General features: G+C 38.7%; 2 protein-coding genes across 2 annotated transcripts in view; one reads left to right on the top strand and one right to left on the bottom strand.

The window, feature by feature from the left end:
- The window catches only part of GV1, a 184,118-nt gene that overhangs the window by 63,387 nt on the left and 100,873 nt on the right, over positions 1-19,858 (bottom strand). The gene's annotated exons all lie outside the window — the stretch shown is intronic.
- On the top strand, positions 3,556-4,041 carry LOC135706807 (cuticle protein 19-like). The gene is made up of 2 exons (XM_065228475.1): positions 3,556-3,617; positions 3,688-4,041. The coding sequence occupies exons 1-2, from the start codon at positions 3,609-3,611 to the stop codon at positions 4,021-4,023; spliced, it is 345 nt and encodes a 114-aa protein (XP_065084547.1). The 5' UTR covers positions 3,556-3,608; the 3' UTR covers positions 4,024-4,041.

Here is a 19,858-nt window from a genome sequence, read left to right as displayed (position 1 = left end):
TTGGCGCCGGTAGCATTGGTACTCAGTACGGAAAATAAATCAAGGAAAACAAAAAAAAAAAGCTTCAAGGCAGTACCATTAATATCAATAGTATTGCGAGATCTTTTAAGCAGTTTTGAATTCTTCATGTAAGTCCAGAGAACTTCACAGATGGTTAGGGATTTTAAGGTACTTTCATTATGTTCAAGGAAGTTTGGAGTGCAGAGAACTTCCTAGATGTCTCATTAGCTTCAGGAAAATTGCAGAAACTTTCAAGGACTTCCGGTGAAACAAGGAAAATTCTGAGAACTTAAGGATCATTGTGGAGTATTGAAAAGTCTTCAAGGAAGTTTTATTAATATCAGGAAAGTTGCCAGAACATAAGAAAACATAGGAAACTTCGAGTAATCAGAAAAAAAAACATCCGGTAGGTCAAGAGAAGCTTAGGAAAAATAAATGAAGTTCCACGAACTTCAAATTAGTTTACAAATCTTAAGGAAAATTACGGAAAATGCATGAAAGATCAAAGTTGAAGTTTCCACTTCTTCCTTGAAGTTCACGTACTTTCAATTAATTTCAGTGACATTGCGGAAGTTTTGAAAATTAATAAAAATTTCAGGGAAACTCAGACAATTTTATGTAGTTCAGAGATCTATCGGGCAGTTCCTATAACATCAACAAAGCACGTGAAACATTATTGATATCTAGAATGATTTGGACAAATTTGTGATGTTGTAGAATTCGTTTTTTTAATTCAACGGCATATTTCGAAAACTTCATCGAGAACAAATCTAAGAACTAAATTATTTATTTAGATTTAATTTCAGAAAAAAAAACAGCGGGAACCTTTGAGAAAATTTGAAAATTTCATGGACGACCAAAGAACTCATGGAAATTTTAGAAGAATGTCTAAAACTTAATAGAAGCCTAGAAAACTTTAAGAACTTTGCAGAAGTCTGGAAACCTTAGGATCAAATCCAAAAACTCCAGGAAATTTCCGATAGTTACATTTGATAAACATAAGTAAACTGCAGTAGCATTTAAAATGAAGTGTCGTCAGCTTCGGGAAAGTTTCAAGATTTGGGTGAACTGGAGGGAACATCATTGTAGTTCCATTAGATTCAATAAAATAGTGGCACATTTTATTGACTCCCACATTTACAAGAATTCTAGAGAACTTTAGAGATTTTTAGAAAAGTTCAAAAATTTGTTCAGAACCTTATAGAAGTTCAGATAGGCTTGTGACAATTGTTTAATGTTCCGGGTAGTATCAAAAGCTTCAAGAGCACTGCACGGAAAATAGAGTTGTTCTGAGAACTTAAGGAAAGATAAAAAATATTATAGCAGTTACAATAAAATTTCGGAAATTATAAAAATATTAAAGTGGTTTCGAAAAGTTTACATAAATCCAAAAAACTTTGGGAAGTTCATAAAACTCTAGAAAACTGGGTGGTAGATCTGAAAACTTCAGGGAAACTCCGATGACTTCAGAAAATTTTCATAAACATAAAGAAAATGCAGTTCCATTTTAGCGAAGTTTCGTCAGCTTCTGGGACGATTCTAGATTTGGGGGAACTGAAGGAAACCCTACCCGAGTAGGAGAAAATAGTTTATGAATATCTTATTCTGATCTGATACAAAAATTTGGTGTTGATCAGCATTACACAAGAGGTTAAATACCAAAGAATAATACCAAAAAAATTTATTACATTGTAGATAACAAAAATTGATATTTGAATAACAAAAGAATATCTGTGTGGTATTGAGTTGGTATTGCATTTGCATAATTTGGAATTGGAATGGTATTGTGGGAATTTTTTTTTTGTATTATTTTCTGGTATTTTACCTCTTATGTCAGGCTCATCCATACCAATTCAAGGTATCGAGATATTCGTTCCTGCTCGGGTAGCACTACACTCGTCACTGAAAAATTGAGGTAACATGTGTGCAACTTATTCTAGTCAAAATCAAGTTGCAGCATTTCGATGGAAGTGTGCTGTTTGGGAAGATCATCGCAGTTCCATTAATTTCTGGAAAATAGCGGAACAGTTGTATATTCTTTACAATTATGGGCGCTTCTGATAGGGGCACATGGATTTGAAGTAGACAGGGATGCACATATGAAAAATCAGAGAGTAACCAGCTCTAAATTTCCATTACGATTTTTCAGTTTCGCTTAAATTGAAATTCTGTTATTTTTACAAAAAATCTATTTAGAATTTGTCGGGAGGTAAAAGCCATTTTCAAAGTTGAATAATAAGCCTTTTATTTGAATCGTTACCTGATCCATAAGCCCTCAAAAGTTTACAAATACGACTCTTAGCCAAAGTCCGTAACACGTCTGAAGGTAAAACATGAGATCTATGAAGAAAAACTTAAAGACATATTCAGTTGACCAACTGTGGATTTGAATTGAGTAATTGAGGCCTCTGGCAATTGATTGATTGAATTGATTGAATTTTCTATCGAATGACGTCGATTTGAACTCAATTAGCTCTTTTGGCTGATTTGGTCTTAATCTCTTTGTAGTTTTCCCTCAAGGCTTTCGAAGACCATAGTCAGGATACTGAAGTTAACCCAGAAGCTCTCTGAAGCTTATCCGAAGGATTCCAAATTTGACTCTGAACTAAACTTTTAAGACATTCACACTCCGAACACGAAATGTCAAATGTGTAGCGGCAATATTGCAATGTTTAAAAAATCATGGCTCAGGCATTTATTGAAAAATTTCAAATCTATTGGTGCCATTTAAAAAACAAACTTTAGAAATTTATTCGCTATCAACAGATTTAAAATCAATTGATTAATTCCTGAGCAATCATTTTTAAACATTGCATATTTGCAGTCACATGTTTTACCGGAGGCATCGAGTTCGGAGTGTTAAGACATGAGATTAACAAACTTTGGAGTTGATCTTTAAACTAAGGCAGTAATGACCCTGGAGTTGACTTGAAAGGCCTTCGAATTCAACCCATGGGACCCACAGATTTGACATTTTAGATTGCTTAAGTTAACCTATTCCACCCAGAAAATATCTGAAGCTGATCAATAAGATCTCAGAATCATTAAATTTGGCTGATAAAACTCGCTGTGTCACAACAGATTTAACCCATCAGGGCTTCGAGCTCAACGCTTAAGGTCTCTGTAGTCGACACATAAGATAACTTAAGATAACCCAAAAGACCTTCAAAGCCTAGCCACACATGAGCGGTTCAATGCTATTAGTTCGAGAGCAGATCTCTCTCGCAGCATTACTGCAATCAATCTATCTCAGCACTTTAGAAAGCCCATGCGGCTTATTATGATTTCGGTCATTTGAAATTCGAACATAAGCAGCTTGCTTTCTCAAGAACCTGCACGGTGTGTTGGCGAGTAATTTGAAAAACGGTTCATTGACCAATATCGCCAAGGTGAGACACTTCGGTGTGTGTTCACTTTGTTCGGCTGTTGCGGCTTTTCTCACACGCCACATGGAAATCCGAATGGAAATGGAAACTGAAAACCGAAAAAGGTTTACCGCCAATGAATGGTATAAAAAATCTGTGACCAATTCAATCCGGCATCAGTCCACCGACATCGTTCCAATAGCAACACCCGATAGCACACCTCTAGCAAACAGGAGATCCAAGATGTTCAAGGTAAGCCACGTCAAAACCAATTTAGTTTTACGCTCCGACATTGACCGTCGTCTGCTTTGTTTGTGTTTAGATCATCGCATTGGTTGCCTGCTTGGCCGTTGTTGCCTCTGCCCAGTACTACGGAGGAGATCACGGTCATCATGAGGATCACCATCACACCCATCCCAAGTACAAGTTCGAGTATGGTGTCAAGGATGGACACACCCACGATCACAAGAGTGCTTGGGAACACCGCGATGGCGACCACGTCAAGGGACAGTACACTCTGGATGAGGCCGATGGCACCCACCGCGTCGTTGACTACAGCTCGGACCACAAGGGAGGTTTCCAGCCTCATGTGCAGCGCGTTGGACACGCCCACCACCCACATGGAGAAAGTTACGCCAACATCGATCAGCACTACTAAACATGTTTGATGAAAACCCTGTTCCTCCCACCAATAAACTAAGTTTCCTTTCCGTCTAACTTTTCTGTTTTGATTAGCTACATTCGGAAGCAGCTCCATTTATAGCTAATTTAATTTAACTCTTAAGCGTGGTACCTTGGCGTTCTTGACAAATAGCAAGCGTTCAGCTGAAGCATGTCTATCCGAGTGTGTAAACTTAACGATTCTTCTGTCGGTGCATACAACGGAATAATTATGGTCAATTAGCGGTTGCTCGGCTTCGGTAGACAGTCGGACTGACTTCGAAGGCGAAGACGAGGGAAAGAACAATGAGGAAGACATTATGCTTAAGTTCCTCGGAAAACCTGTCTCATCCGGCTGGCTAACCTTCGCGTGTGTCACTGTCGAGAGCGTCATTTTGCAATCTGCATTCAGTTGTCTGGGTTTAAACATATGACGATTGCGTTTAATTTCAGCGTAGGCAGTAGGTAGGTGTGCTGTAAGGTTAACCTCTTTTGGATGCAGCTATCTGGTTTACAAGGGTCGGAAGCTTCAGAACAAGTGCACTATTGAAGAATGCAAAGGGGATTTGACCATATGGGATGGAGATTGATCAGATAAAATTAACATATGGGTGAGATATGATTGGAAAGCAATAACAAAAATGGTGAGAATAATTATCTTTGAATTTTCAGATGATTTTGATTTGGCAGCAATGTGTGGAAAGTGAAACTATTTCATTCTGATTTGGATCCTATGCAAAAGAACTTCGTCGTTTAGTTGGATGGGACTGATTGATAAAAATCTTCTGCTTTTTTTCCTTAGAACTGTATCCGCTGTTCTTGTGCGTTGGCTTAACTATCGAACTAATGAATAATCAAGAAACTACACTTCCGTCAATTTTGACCAAATGAGGAACATAAATAGAATATGTTAATATTTGACATAAGAGCCAATCTTCAAGAAGAGAATTTGCCAGAGTCTAAAGACTGTACTCGAAAAAAGTGAAACACACAAAAATAATCGCCAACAATTCATTTAATGTCGGATTTTCTTCAAGCTTTCACGGAGTAAACTACAACATTACGGTTTCTTCATTGCTTTATTGGATCTTCACTCCATAGCCGAATGCCCGCACCTTGTCCTTGACACCACTCATATGGTTTTGGGTATTGGTGGTGCCGACATTTTTTGATACTTTTACTCCCTGTTTCGTCAAAGCCAGTTCGTTCTCCAACACCTTAGGTGTTTTACGAAGTGTGACCTTCATGATGGTCCAAAACTTTTCAATCGGGTGAAGTTCCTGCGAGTTCGGTGGGTTGACGTCTTTTGGTACAAAAACAACATTGTTGTCTCTCACTTTTTATGTTGTTTTTGTGCTAACGTAAGAACTCCACGACACACATAACACGCGACGCGAGACAAGACACAACACTTATCGTTCTTACGTAGATGGGCAGCATCGCGCCCGAAACCGGTCGACAGAAAGGTAATTTTTAATCCGTTTTAAATGTTGTAAGAACGATAAGTGTTGTGTCTTGTCTCGCGTCGCGTGTTATGTGTGTTGTTGTCTCTGTACCAGTCTAAAACCAGCCGTGCGGAGTGGCAGGATGCCAAATCCGGCCAAAACAGCGTCTTGCCTTCATGAGATCGCAGGAAGGTTAGGAGGCGATTCTGGAGGCACTCGTCCTGATAGATTTGCCAGTTGATGGTACACGTCGTAATGTACGGCTGGCTCAGCAAAATATTAATTTTAATATCACATTAACGTGGATGCATTTTAATCGTATCGAAAATATGGTGCATTATTACTTGCTAAAAAGGACAAAATTACCATTAAAACAGTGCATGAACTGATACTACGCTGTTTTTACTGCATTTGTTTATTTTTGTGTCCATAAAATTACATGAGATTTTCGACATGCAATTCAATGCATCCTTTTGGATGTAATATCAAAATTTATTTTTTGCTGTGCAGATAGCCTGCAAACCAAGAACTTTTTGGCGAATTTATCCAACTTCTTCTTCCTTACCTCCTCAGAAACGGCCAACCGCGATGTGGCAACGTAAAACTCCTGTCCCGGAAACTGCTTTGTGTCCGCATTGATGTAAGTCTAGTTGTCCATCACGACGCACCTCGGTTTCGTCAGCCACTCCCGGTGCAGCTTTCTGGCGTGGGTTTTGACCACCGTGTTTCGATTTTCGTTACGGTTCAGTGCCTTCCTTGTTGACGTGGATGCCGGCACGTTTCATTGTATTTTGGACAAACCAGATGGAAACATCCGCCTACTTCGCCGCATCACAGTGGGACGAAATCAAGGATAGAGGGACATGGCCATTTGCGACGGAAATATTGAGTGTAGTATTTTGATGTCCTCTAAAATGTTTCTTAAATTCATAAATACTTTATTGTAGTGGTGATTTTTTTTTGTTTAAGGGGGTATACACTAAGATTCTAAGATAAATAACTTTTTTTGTGTCTTGTTGAAATTGATGATCATCTACGGAAACATTGTAGATGAAGTCATTTTAAGAAACTTTGTCGAAGACGTCAATTTTCCATCGCTCAAGTGGACGAAGTTATGTGTAGAAAATGGAGTGCAAACGGTAGTACCCCTTAAAACCGTTTTACCATAACTTTGTAGTTTGAATTTTACAATTTTTTCAATGTTTTGCTGCAAAAAACAAATCGCTATCTCTTTCAATCCTTTGTTTTATGTATTTAAGTCTCCTTCTATATTTTTACCACTATCTGTAAGGGGGTGTATCTTGCAGGTAATAATGTATTAGCAGCTAATCTCAACGTTATTTTGTTCAGCAGCTTGTACTCCACTGTTATATATACAATGCATAGGGGATCCAAGGGGATGCCTAATAAATTTTCTTAAAAGGTAGCTCAATGTTTCGTTACGTTTTGCTGTTTTCAAGACCATTTTTCCAAATGTTTACATTAGACTTTGTTCCCCACTGCTCTTTAAATGCTTATTCTGGTTCCCAACAACTGGGCAACATTTGAACGAATTTGGTTTTATTCTTGATATGCGGGAGAATTTTATTTTTTTTATAGGTAACGGAACGATGCTATTCATTTGCTTACCAAAAATCCAAATATTGCTCAAATTTCATCAAAACTCGGAATTAGATTGAGAATACAATACCAAACAACTTTGTCGAAGCTGCATCCCACTCTAATGTACATGCTTGGAAAAATGGTCATGAAAACAGCAAAACGTAACAAAATGTGGAGGTACTTTATTAGAAATTCATTATGCATCCCCTTGGATCCCCATATGAATTGTGTATGTAACAGTAGGGTTTAAGTTTCTGAACAAAATTACGTTGAGTTTAGCTGCTTATACCTGCTAACCTGAAAAATACACCCCTTTTAAGTTATTGTTGAAAAATTATAAATACGGATGTAAATCTTTTACATGAAGAAATAACGATGTGCTTCGTTGAGCAAAAATGTGCATTTTTAGAGCACTTACAACTTTGTAGAACATTGGAGAAAAAAAAATCAAGTTCAAACTAAAAATTTGTGGTAAAAAATCGGCTTTAAAGGGAGTACTAGCGTTTGTACTCAATTTTCACCCTATAACTTCGTCCAATTAAGAGATAGAAAATTGACGTCTCCGACTCTCCGAAAATTGACTTCATCTACAATGTTTCCATAGATGTTCATCAATTTCAACAAGACATACAAAAGTGTTTTTTATCTTAGTGTATACCCCCCTTAATCAAAAATGTTAACTACTCACACAGTACTCAAAAAATTAAGAAACATTCTAAAACACATCAAAATGCTACACTCAATGGTTTCGTCACAAATAGCCATGTCGTTCGAAAGATTCTGCCACCTTTCTGGCCTTCACCGGATCAGCTGTCTTAGGTTTTCAGCCGCAGTCTGCCCATCGCTGGGTCGTGTGGGTCTCCTTGAATGCCTTCAGTTGCCGGGAAATCCGGAGTGATTTGAGATTTGGGCGTAATTCTTTTTTTAAACAAAGACGTCATTTGCCGATTTCTCTTGAATTAAAGCTCAATCTCATAAACCAACTATACCAAATGATAGAGGAATCATTCATCTTTCTCAAAGCGTTATTAGTTTTCGAGATTTAGCTTTTATTCACGAGAAATCGGTGATTGACGTGTTTGTTTACAAATGCAATTACGCCCAAATCTCAAATCACTCCGGAAATCTTAGAATGATGAATTCCTAAGTGTTTCCCGATCCATCTGTGGGACGCAGTCAGATTTTCCACGACGGTGGTTCTACTGTTGCTCCGATGCCAACTTGATAACCACTTGACAGATTGTTATGATATTCTACCATCATAAACATTACACTCTTAGCTAGTTTCAGTTGAAATTTCATCAATATTTACCAACATGCTAAAAAGTTACAACCTAATCAATGTGTCTCACTTTTCTCGAATACAGTCTTTATTCTCTTCAAGGCAGGAGCGTGGTATTCAAACGTAGATTATCATAATTGACTTGCGTTTGAACTAGGTTTGAATTGATAATCATCTCAAATGATTGCATAGCTCAGTAGAGGTGCAGTTGAGTTTTAGGAAAAATCTAGCAGCTTTAAAGTGCTCTTAAATCAAAATTATTGGGAACCCGATCTTAGTACTAAGGTGGCAACCAGGGTAGGCGCAACATGCGACGCGACGCGATGCGACTCACGTAAGAAATAATAACTAATAATAAGATTCTTTTGAATTGGTCGCGTCACGCGTCACGTCGCGTCTACCCAAGTCCCCGGCAAGGTGACAGATAACCTTAGTTTCACGTACCCACTTGCAAATAGTAGATGTCGCTACATGACGTAAACAAAGGGATTGTCCCTCACCGCCGCAACGGTATTTCTCTATGGAAAACCAACTTTTTGTTTCACCATGCGTGGATGCCTAACAACAGACAAGAATGTCATATGAAAAGAGCTAATTTATGATTTTCGTGGTGAAGTGAAATAAATCCATACAAATTGAACCGAGTTTTATCTTCTTATATCATCGAAAACTTTGGTTTCTTCGGTTAATTTTTGTTCTTGAATTTGATTATCCTTCAGATTATTGCAGTCAGCATAGTTGTGCAATGAAGGCTTGTCGTGGGCCCTTGAAAAATTACTTTCCCGTGCTTCTCTTACGAGGTACGTAATATACTGAAATTGAAAATTAGTCAAATTGCATGATATATTACATATTTAGCTTAAATGCATTTAAGGCCATACAAAGGAAGCCATACAAAGTTCACCACTGTAATCATTTTAGCTAGTTCCTCAAATTGTACATTTTGCAGTACTAGCTGCGTATACAGTATCTCCCCACTCCGGCTCTCCTTAATCCGACATCACGGTCTCTTATGGAGCTTTTTTTTACATTGGTATCATTGATTTGTATGGACTTGACAATCAGGTTATCAAATTTTTTGGATTAGCTGTAATAAGTACGCTCTTACTCGCTGCAAAAAACATTCATTTTTTGTTCATCATCGACGATAATAGCAATAGCGTTGAAATCACCGATAGTATCCTCGCTCAATTCTCATTTGTTTCGATTAATTCGATGACAATCACATATTTTCGTTTTACAAATCATATGTTTAAACATCTGGTTCTGTTATGTTCAAAGACACACAAGACTACAAAAAAAAAAGTTTCATAAGCTGATTATGAATTGTGCATACGACTGAAAATCAAAACGACATTCCCGCATAAACGCGATCCACAACTTGAACTTACCGAAAATGGTTAAAAATTGTTTATTATAACCTTACAAATAATGACAATTACATTACCATTCAAAATTGTTGTTTCTCCATACATTTTCGGAAAGAGGACTATATAAGAACCTTTTTACTTATGGTTTGAGCTCTTTAATGGCAATGGTTATGGTAGTCAGTAAGGCCCATGGATGCTTTTGTATTATCGGTCAACTTTACGTGGAATATATCGCGAATTGGTAATCTTTAATTTACAGACAACCAATTCGCGATATATTCCACATAAAGTTGATCGCTGTAAAGGTTCACATTAATGCGGGTTTCTCGCTGAAATCACTGGACTTCCTATGTCACTAATGTTAATTTTGACGTCGGACGCGCGTTCCGATTTTGTGGGCACACGACAATGAGATGAACTTTAAGCGTGGATTTAATTTACTGTACATCATTTCCGCATTCGCCCTATTCAGATAACCCTTCTGAAACTTGTGAGTTTGACAGAAACACCAGCACCAAATTTTCGGGGTACACTGGAAATATACTGGAGTTGTCAAGTTGCCCCCGGGTTGCGTCTACCCTGGCTGCCACCTAAGAGTTGATAGAAAGAGTCTTCGGGAGAAAGCCAGATGGAACTTTAAGCGGAAATAGGAAAAACGAAATATCCAATTTGAAAAACAAGGTGAAAAAATCTTCCGGGGGATGTTGGAAGAAACTTATTGGAGAAATTAGAAGAATCTTTCCGAGGAAGCCGTTGTCAAAATTATTGTTGAAGTTCTAGTGTAAGTTGCAATAATCTTCTGTGAGATGTCACACATAGAGGCAGTTCCGATGGACAGTGATACAAACTGTTAAAAACGTGAGAATCGTAGAATTAATTAAAATACTTAACAATTTTATTATTTTTTAAAGTTGAGATGCGGGTTGTTATCTTTGGTAAAGTTGTTTCAATTGACAGTACTTCAAACTCTACCACATCAACCCTCTATCTATTAACACAATGGAGCTTAGAAGCGTTATTTACTGACGATCCCTCAAAATCTGTTTTTGACCATTAGTTTTTCTATGTGTTTATCACATGTGTCACTACCTTACGAGATGCGACGCACCTTGCGCTACTTGACCCTTGCTTCAGATCAACGTCCAGCTTCAACCCTGGCTCTTGAACTGTCAACCTCCCACCAGGCACCGGGTGGTGTGGCTTATTACAGTATGTAAATAGAAAAGCAAGTCAGCAGTCAGTGAAAGCAACCGGTGGAAACTAAAGATTTTAAATTGGCTCACTACTTGACTAGCCTATTGGTCCCAAGCATATCGATTAACGTACCCAATTCTAGTCGAAATTCTAGCACTACACTATGTTTATTTGATTCGCTATGAAAGTTTGACAGATTAAATGAGGGGTCCGTGGATTTTCCTATGTTTCGAGAGGTGCATCGATTAGCTTGGAACCGAAGAAAATACCAGAGCTGAGCCAAAAAGTTGAGCACGTTTATTCGGGACCTTCTAGTCTTAGAGTTACCTCTATGATTATACTAATGCGAAAATGGTACAGGCATCGAAAGCTCTCAATTAATTACTGTGGAAGTACATATAGAATAAAAAGTTTAAATCACGCAATAAGCTAATATGCGAAATACAATAAGCTTGAAATGCGAGGAAGAAGAAGAAGATGTTTCAGTTCATACAGTTAGAATATCAATGCAATCGCCTCAATATCAGTGCGCAAATGACATTGACATCGTAAAGGTACCACTGATATTCTATGTTCTGCCACAATTTTTTCTTATATACGCCAACCAATCGAGGAGCGATCTTTCGCAAATTCATCAGTAATATTAAAACAATGCAACTGTTATACAAAAACATTGATTTACTGAGATAAACTTAGATTTTTAACTTATCCGTAGTGATATTTGAATGAATAGCCGTTCCACATGTAATCATGTTTACTACGAATATCAGTGTCAGAAGTGAAAGTCAGTGCTAGTCCAATATATTACATCGATTGACATTGTTGACAGCACGCAGCACTGATAATACTTTTATAAGTTGTTTCATGATCTTAGTACATTTAGTATCCGTAATAAATTTCTATGTAGAAAACACAACAATTTTCAATTGTGTTGACCTAATTTGACAAAAATGATGAACGACATATTTGCTGAAAATGGAAAATGATACATTTTGATTTGCTCCGAGAGTGACCCAATTCAACTTACAGCTACAACCTATTGAATTCCGGATTAATTATATTATATTAAGGGTTCTAAATCTGGAAATAGTGAAAAATAAACTGTGGCAATGCTTTCAAATAACTCGAAAAGGCACTTATCGGAACCTCATAAGAGGAACTATGCCTAACATGATACCATTCCCTTAGAGATTTTGTTTGTTTGTTTTTCTTTGTTAAGTTTCAAAGAAGAAGATGACACCTATAATCAAACAACTTTCTTTTTATTAAAACATATTACCCTCAACTCCCTTGCTTCTTCCAATTCATTTTCCTGCCACAGCGCCTTTATCCACTAAGCGATTCTGCGTCCTTTATCCGTTCCTTCTCGATGTAGTCCACAATCTCGAATTTTTAGTAGTGATACTCGTCATTGTTGTTCTTGAAAACAGAGGAGCCTCTGTTCTTCTCTGCATCCAGGGACGTCATATCCATCGCCAACACCTTTCCTTTCTGCTTCGAAGATACTTTATACCTAAAATGAAAGGTGCTGGTGTAATTCCACACGATCACGTTTTTCGCTGTTTGGACCACTGAGCGATGACCACGGTAACAAATCTGTTAGCAGTAGACGATAGACAACATAGCAGCTGGTGTTGACCAACTACTTGTTAGAGCACAGCAGGCAGGGCCAGATTTGAGGGAGACCCCGAGGACAAGGAGGATGAGTAAATATTTGTTGTATGTTTGTATGTAACTTATCATATTTTTTTTTCTAAAGAAAATAATTGTCATTTAACGTCTAATCATAAAGTTTAGTTATGACTTTCTACGTTAATACGTTGGTCTGCCAATATATCAGTGCATTCCGGAATTACTGGAAACGAAGATGCCGATCGCCCTTCGAATAAAAAAATTTCATTCCTGCATCAGATGTCCTCAACTGGGTTAGACACCTTTTACAAGATAAATTCCAAGGCACAATCGTTTGGTGGTCTGGCAGATCTGGATAACAATCCAGTACTGAAACTAATGAAACTGCCTTAAAGTTCTTTGATCTTTGCTGAAGACTTAGTCTTGCATTTTTTTTTCCTTAAGTTTGTAGCATGGTCACTTTTATGTTATTATAATTTAAGGATTGCCACGTATTTATTTGAATTTATATTTTGTTTTGCTATCTATTTATGAATTCCATTAATAATTATCGTTCACGTTATTTCTTTATTATTTATATTTATTCATTTGTGGAATAATTATACGCTCAATTAAATTAAATTGAAATCCTCATTACAAATGAAACGTATTGTGAATCCGCATAAAAACGAAATGCTTGCATACAAGCTGCCTTCCAAAATTCATTTTATCCGCCACTGGAAATTGTCACTGGTTTGTGAGACTCGTAGTAAAGTCCAGGGTTCGAATCCAAACATTCTCTCTCGTAAAAAAAAACAAACGAACCAGAAATAGATTGAAGCGACACAGTTTAATCAAACGGTATGAGCGATGTTACTTCGGTAATTGACGTATTTCCGGCCACGAAGACTATGATCACGATTTGATCTGAGGGTTTTCGGAACGTTCACTCCATTTTGACCTGGACCGTGGAAGAGGCAAGAGTGCGTGAAATAGTTTTCTTGTGTCGCGGTGTGTTTTGATTGGTAATTAGTAAAAAATGTGAGAAGTCTAGTGATCGAATTTGATGTTACTTTTTGTTTCCTTCGTGTAGCCTAAAAGTTCAGCAGTTTGGTCAAAGTTGACGTGCGGGCAATTTTTGTGTTTGTGTTTGTTCGACGGCTTTTTATCTAGGATAGGCTTCTAGCGATAACGAACACGGCCAAAGCTCGGCACACCGCATCTCGAGAAAAAGTGCAACTCTCGACCCCACGCTTCTGCGTCAAAAGTCCCGGTTTGAAGGGAAAGCCGGAAGGAAATAAACCGTTTCGACAGAGCGGCCAATTCGCCACTTCCGCCACACGCGGTAAACACGTAAAAAATACCGACGTCCCCAACGTCGTCTACAGCGCCAATCTATTTCGGCGCGAGTTCAGTACCAGCTTCGAGACCATCCATCGACTGGAAATTTGCGCATCAGCATCGCCAATCGTCGCATTTCGGGCGATAGCCACAATACCGCCACAAACCAGCCGGTATCTGCTTTGCCGACCAATTCATCAGGCAGCTATTTCGGTACCGTGAGTAAATCAAACAATTAAACTAACCATGCGCATGCGTTCACCACACACACACTCCACGAAATAAGAGCTCGATGAGTAAAAATAGTTAGCGAACACTAGAATAAATCCACACACAGTAGGGAAACTAGAGAGGAAGAAACACGAATAATGAAAACCTAGGTAATGCGATTAAATAAACTTACTGAAATGTTTGATAGTAGTTTTTTTTTTTTTCCTCTGTTCGGGACATAAAACCACTGCGACCAGTAATTTGATCTATTGTAGTATATCCCGTGTCCTTAGTTTAGTGCATGTCGTATTACTCCATCACTATTGAGAAATGATGAAGTATTCGGTTTTGATACAGTTGTCATTCTTGCCTTTATCGCAAGGAATCGATTCTAATTGAAAGGTCCCGCTATTTATACCCTTCGGAGTGTTGAAACACCCTCCAAAGGCGCGCCCCTTTGTCACTCAAAATTGGATTCCTTAGCAAAAAAAAACAAGACATGATACCGATAATGACCATGCATCAGAACCCTAGTCTTAACCACTTCAAACTAGGAAACAACGAATAGAAGATTAGGAATCACATAGGTGAAGACTAACTAACTCATTTTTTCCTTGTTTCAAGATCATCCTCGGTCCACGCAACCCGAGGACTTATCACTATCAACAAGGCATAAAAAGTAACAAGGACTAAGATGTGTTCCTTTGATTACTGTAAAATCCTGTTCCCCTAGTTTGAAGTAGTCAAGACTAGGAATCGGTGGTAGATCTTACATCCCGTACCGTACCACGAAAAGGTGATCTACCCACGTTACGGATAGTAGTTTACCCCAATAAATGTTTTTTTCCACTAAATGTTAAAGTTTCCCATGTAACTTATTTTTTTGGTTTCAAGATTTCTCACATTTCGCGTCGTTCTACTTTTTTGTGTTTATGTTTTTGTACGCCAGGTTAGACTGCCTGGGAAATCAGTCTCTCCACTCACGTGTCTAGATCGGCGGGGATTCTTGAATAAGTGAGTTCCTCCGGTGATGATACTGGTGAGTGTTGTTTTTCGTGAATAGGTAGAACGACCGGTAGCATCAACTATTCTCTCGTTGCGATTGAGGCAACCTCTTTGTGTGGAGAATTTCGATCCATCGTACCGTTCGAGTCTTCTGTTTTGTTTTGAAATTAAATTTTTGGTTCTGATTGAACAAACCCGCCCTGAGGTCGGGTTTCTAGCCGGGCAAACAAGACTCGACGGACGGTCCTCCTTGGAGGTGGCGCTTAAGCCGTCCGTTTATCGAGTCTGGGAACGATTCAGAACACGGAAAACCGTTAGCCGCGTTTTGCGCGCTAAAAGTTTTCAAAATAGCTCTGAAGTTTACGGAACTTTCCTTTAAGTGTTCCCGCACTCTTTTGATGTTCCGCTATTTTCCTGTTGCTCTCGGAACTCTACAGATTTTTTTCGAAAATTTGAGTTCTCGGAATATCTTAAAGCTTCTGAAATTTTCATGAAGTCAATGGAACTATCCTGAGATTTGTATGCCCCCTAATGAAGCTGTATTAAAAATATTCCCTTTAGTTAGCTGGTCTTCTGTTAAATCCCTGATTCTAAATTCCCAACTCATCCTTACATGTATTAAAACAACCCCAAAAGTCAAGACTTCTTTAAGTTCTCTAAACTTTCCTAGAGTAAATGGAACTGCTTTAACGGTTTGTAAGCTTCATGAAGCTATTAAAACCTTTGTTTTATGTTTCCATAATGTTCCTCAAGTTCTCAGGACTTCTATGACGTAGTCTGAACCTTCTTTAAATTCCTTAGAGATCCTTGATATTCTCAGAATCTCTTGGAAGTTCTTGCCTTTATCGATTTTTTTATATTTTATTTAATTTTTTTTAATGCTACGAGCACGAGGAAGGAGTGATCTATGGCCCTGGTATCGCCGATTAACCGTAAGTTCCAGAAATCATGTTTTTACACAATCCAAAACAGTGTTTTCCAAATTGGCGGGAAAGGCAATTCAAAAATTTCTCATCAAAATGTTTTGAAACCTGGCGCATCTTAAAGGAAATAAATTTTCACTCTATGTGAACCACTGATATCATGAAAAAATTAAAAATAAATAATTTTCAGGTCTGCCTAAAGTAGAAAAAAAAACAGCGAAAAATCAACTTTTTTCAGATATTTTTTTCTAACTTTATAAATCGTTTTTTTTTTGGGTTTTAGAGGTTCACATAGAACAAAAATCTTTTCTGAATAAGATCCAATTAATAAGAGATAGTTTTGTCCATTTTTTCAGGTCTCTAGAAGGCCCGTCAATTACCAATCCCCACCGGAGGCGACCTCCTTCCGATGTGACCCCAAGGAGCCACAGAGGTCAACACCAATGAAAAATTTCAAATGTAGAAGAAGATTTAAGCAATTTAATGCAAAAACCCCAAACGTTTGCGTTGTTTCATTTGCTCACAAAAAAATTCCGAAAATCGTCGCGTTTTTGACGTGTTACTTGTATTTCCCCCTTAAGGCAGACAGAGAGGCAGCTCACACACCTGGACCCTACCTATCGACCCATTAACTCATGGACCGAGGACCAACGGCTTTACTTCCCTTCCGAAGGAAAGCGTGATCAGAGATGTTATGCCTCAGAATATCCCGGTGGCACGGGGACTGTTCAGGCAGTTCAACTACACAAAATATCTACAGCAGCACTAAAAACACTATGCGCACTAATGTTGCCCATAACAAAGATAGGGACTCCTCCACCTTTATTACTCTCTCGAGTGCAATGAAATGATTGGTTATCCACAAAGGTTTGTTTCTATAAGGTAAATTTTGTTTCGGCAACTTCCTATGTTCATATACAAAATATTGAAATTGTTTTGAGAAATTGTACAACAATCCAGAGAGTGCATCACGAAATGTTTGGGCATCATGTTTACCTCGTTAGAAGTCGTTGATTTGAGTTAATTATGCAGAAGAAGTAAATGAGGTGCAGCCACAGCAAACAACAGTAGCAACAGGGACGACCAAAATAACAACAAGAAGCAGCAGCAGTAAAATGAATAGCAAATCGACGGTTGAGTGGATTAATAGGATGTATAAGGAATAACTAAGCAATGGCAGTGGAAGTAGATGTCGTATTTTGGGAGAGGTGTAAGTGTTTGGTAATTACAATTTTTGATGAGTATTAGCTTTGTACTGGTAGCGTAAATGGATACAATGTCGACCTAAATGCCCCTAATTTGGGCCCATACATAAATTCAGCAATTGACTAAATTTTCAATAGCGACAAAAAATATCCAACGCGTCATCTATATAAATTGATAATTAGCAGATTTTTAGCGATGGGCCCAATCTTAGATCCATAGGCCAACATTAGAGCCATTTCCCCTATGTTGAACAATTTCCAATGGGGCATACTTTTTCGATCCTTAGAGAAAAAACTCGCACGATTATACCAAAACCGATAACCGTTCTTCTCAGCAAATATTCGAGTGGCTTTATCCAATTCCTGAAAGTTGGTAAGGTGAATTTTCCGGTTGTTGTTTACTCCAAGTTGGTTGTTGTACAGCTGTTTATATCTAGCCCGTTTCACGAAAGCCTGCTTCATATTCAAGTTTGTAAACCAAACCAAAATTGGTGATACAAGGTGAGAGTTCTTCGATTTTGACCGAGAGCATATTTGGATCTCATGAGCACCGCTTCAAATCTCCTGATTACTTCGGTCGGACATTCACTGATGCTAGATTCTATATGGGAGACAATGGCGTCATTATCGACAGCTGATTTCTCCAACCGTGTTGAGTTGGTAATATCAACGATTTCATCGTTTAAATCACAGTTATGATAAGATAATCCGTGAGTATCCTCAAGCGGCTAATCTAGCTGTTTGGTCATCAAAACAAGATTCCTTCCGAGAGCATGGATTTACCCTGAATTCTCCAAGTTACCGTTGAAGGTCTTCTACCGTACATTGGACTTTCCTAATGATTGAGCCGGTAGAGTTCATGGGTTCCTGGATGAATTCCTGCAATATTTCTCGGACACTAGCACCAAAGGCCTTGAGCGATGAGCTTCCCTTTCCGTGAGCACCTGTGCGATGCTTTTCCGACGCTGGACACAACTTGTCATAGTGTAGCACTCTCTGTTTAACAATTTTTTCCCTAATGTGTTGGTGAGCTTGATCTGTGAGATGCTATCACAGACCTATGTGTGCAGAACTTTGATCAGTTTTTTCTACTTTGCGTGAAAAGCATAGCAACTTCTAGTAAGTAGGGGAAATTGATGTAATGTCGGTCTAAATGCCCCTTATTTGGGCCTATACATAAATTCAGTAATCGACTAAATTTCCAATAGCTACCAAAAATATCTATTCGTTCCAATCTAGATAAAATTGATAAATAGCAGATTTTTAGCTATTGGCCCAATCTAAGATCCGTAGGCCAATATTAGAGCCATTTCTCCTATATGAATCAAACGTGAATTCCGATAGATCGTAGTGTTCTGTGCTCGAAGAGACACATTGAAAAATTACAGCTGTCAATTTCTTGCCCCGTTGCTGCTCGTGTTTTTTTATGTTTTAATTAGTGTTCCTTCAACCAGGTCTTTATTGGACCTCTTCAACCGCCAATCATCACGATCGATACGTTCGGTCGGCCTCTTGGGACCTAACACCAACAGCCGGCCTTGTTGGTTGTTCTTTCCGGCTCTTTGTGTTTCTTACGAATGGGTCGAATCCATTCAACCACAAGTCATGTTTGTTCACCTTTTCTGCTGACCGATCTGGTCATCTGAATGGCCACACAGAATTGTTGGTTCACTTGTATTGATCATTGATTGACGTAATCGTAAAAGAATAGACAAACCCCGGGACGGGACTTGACAATCCAGCTTCTCACTCTTTTTAATGTTTTTGATGAATGCGCGTCGAAAATTAGTTCATGGTGTTTGACGGAGTTGACCAATGATGCCAGGATTGCAGAATGATTCTTCTATTTTAAAAATTAATTTTATTCGGAATTTCTACCGCAGTTTTGCCCCTTTGTACATCATTTTTGCCTAAAACAAAAAAAAACTACCACAAACAAACAAGAATATCAATCGCTTAAAGAGCCGGCGCCGGTGGTGTAGAGGTAAGCGTGACTGCTTTCTAACTCCCCAATGGGTCTGGGTTCAATCCCAGTCGAGGTCGGTGGGATTTTTCTGAGGCATAAAAATCTCTGGTCACGTCTTCCTTCGGAAGGGAAGTAAAGCCGTTGGTCCCGGCCCATGTGTGTTGTTGAATGGGTGCGATATCCTACGCAGGTGTGGAAGCTGCCTTCCTGCACATTCGATTGCCATCAATTGACGGTAATCGAATGTGAAAGTAAGGCAGCTTCCACATCTGCTTAGGATATCGCACTTATTCAACAAACATGAGTCGGGACCAACGGCTTTACTTCCCTTCCGAAGGAAGACGTGACCAGAAATGTGTATGCCTCAGAAAATCCCACCAACTTAGGCTGGGATTGAACCCAGACCCATTGGGGTGAGAAAGCAGTCACGATTACCATTACACCACCGGCGCCAGCTAACATTAAGATGTGCGCTGACTCCAATCCAATCCGATTTTGGAGAATCCATAGGGGGACTTGGTGGTGATTCAGCGGCGCCGGTGGTGTAGTGGTAAACATGATTACCTCTCACCCCAGCAGGCCTGGGATCAATCCCAGATGAAAAAATGAAAAAAACCGATTTGTACCTTCCTTAAAAATTGTCCTAGCTCGCTATTCTAATATCTATAAGCAATCTTCA

Source organism: Ochlerotatus camptorhynchus, unplaced genomic scaffold (assembly GCF_037179485.1).
Source record: "Ochlerotatus camptorhynchus isolate MF236.1 unplaced genomic scaffold, CSIRO-AGI_Acam_v1.1 ptg000291l, whole genome shotgun sequence".
Classification (NCBI taxonomy): domain Eukaryota; kingdom Metazoa; phylum Arthropoda; class Insecta; order Diptera; family Culicidae; genus Ochlerotatus; species Ochlerotatus camptorhynchus.
The sequence above is the reverse complement of the archived record's forward strand: the minus strand, read 5'-3'. Positions and strand labels throughout refer to the sequence as shown.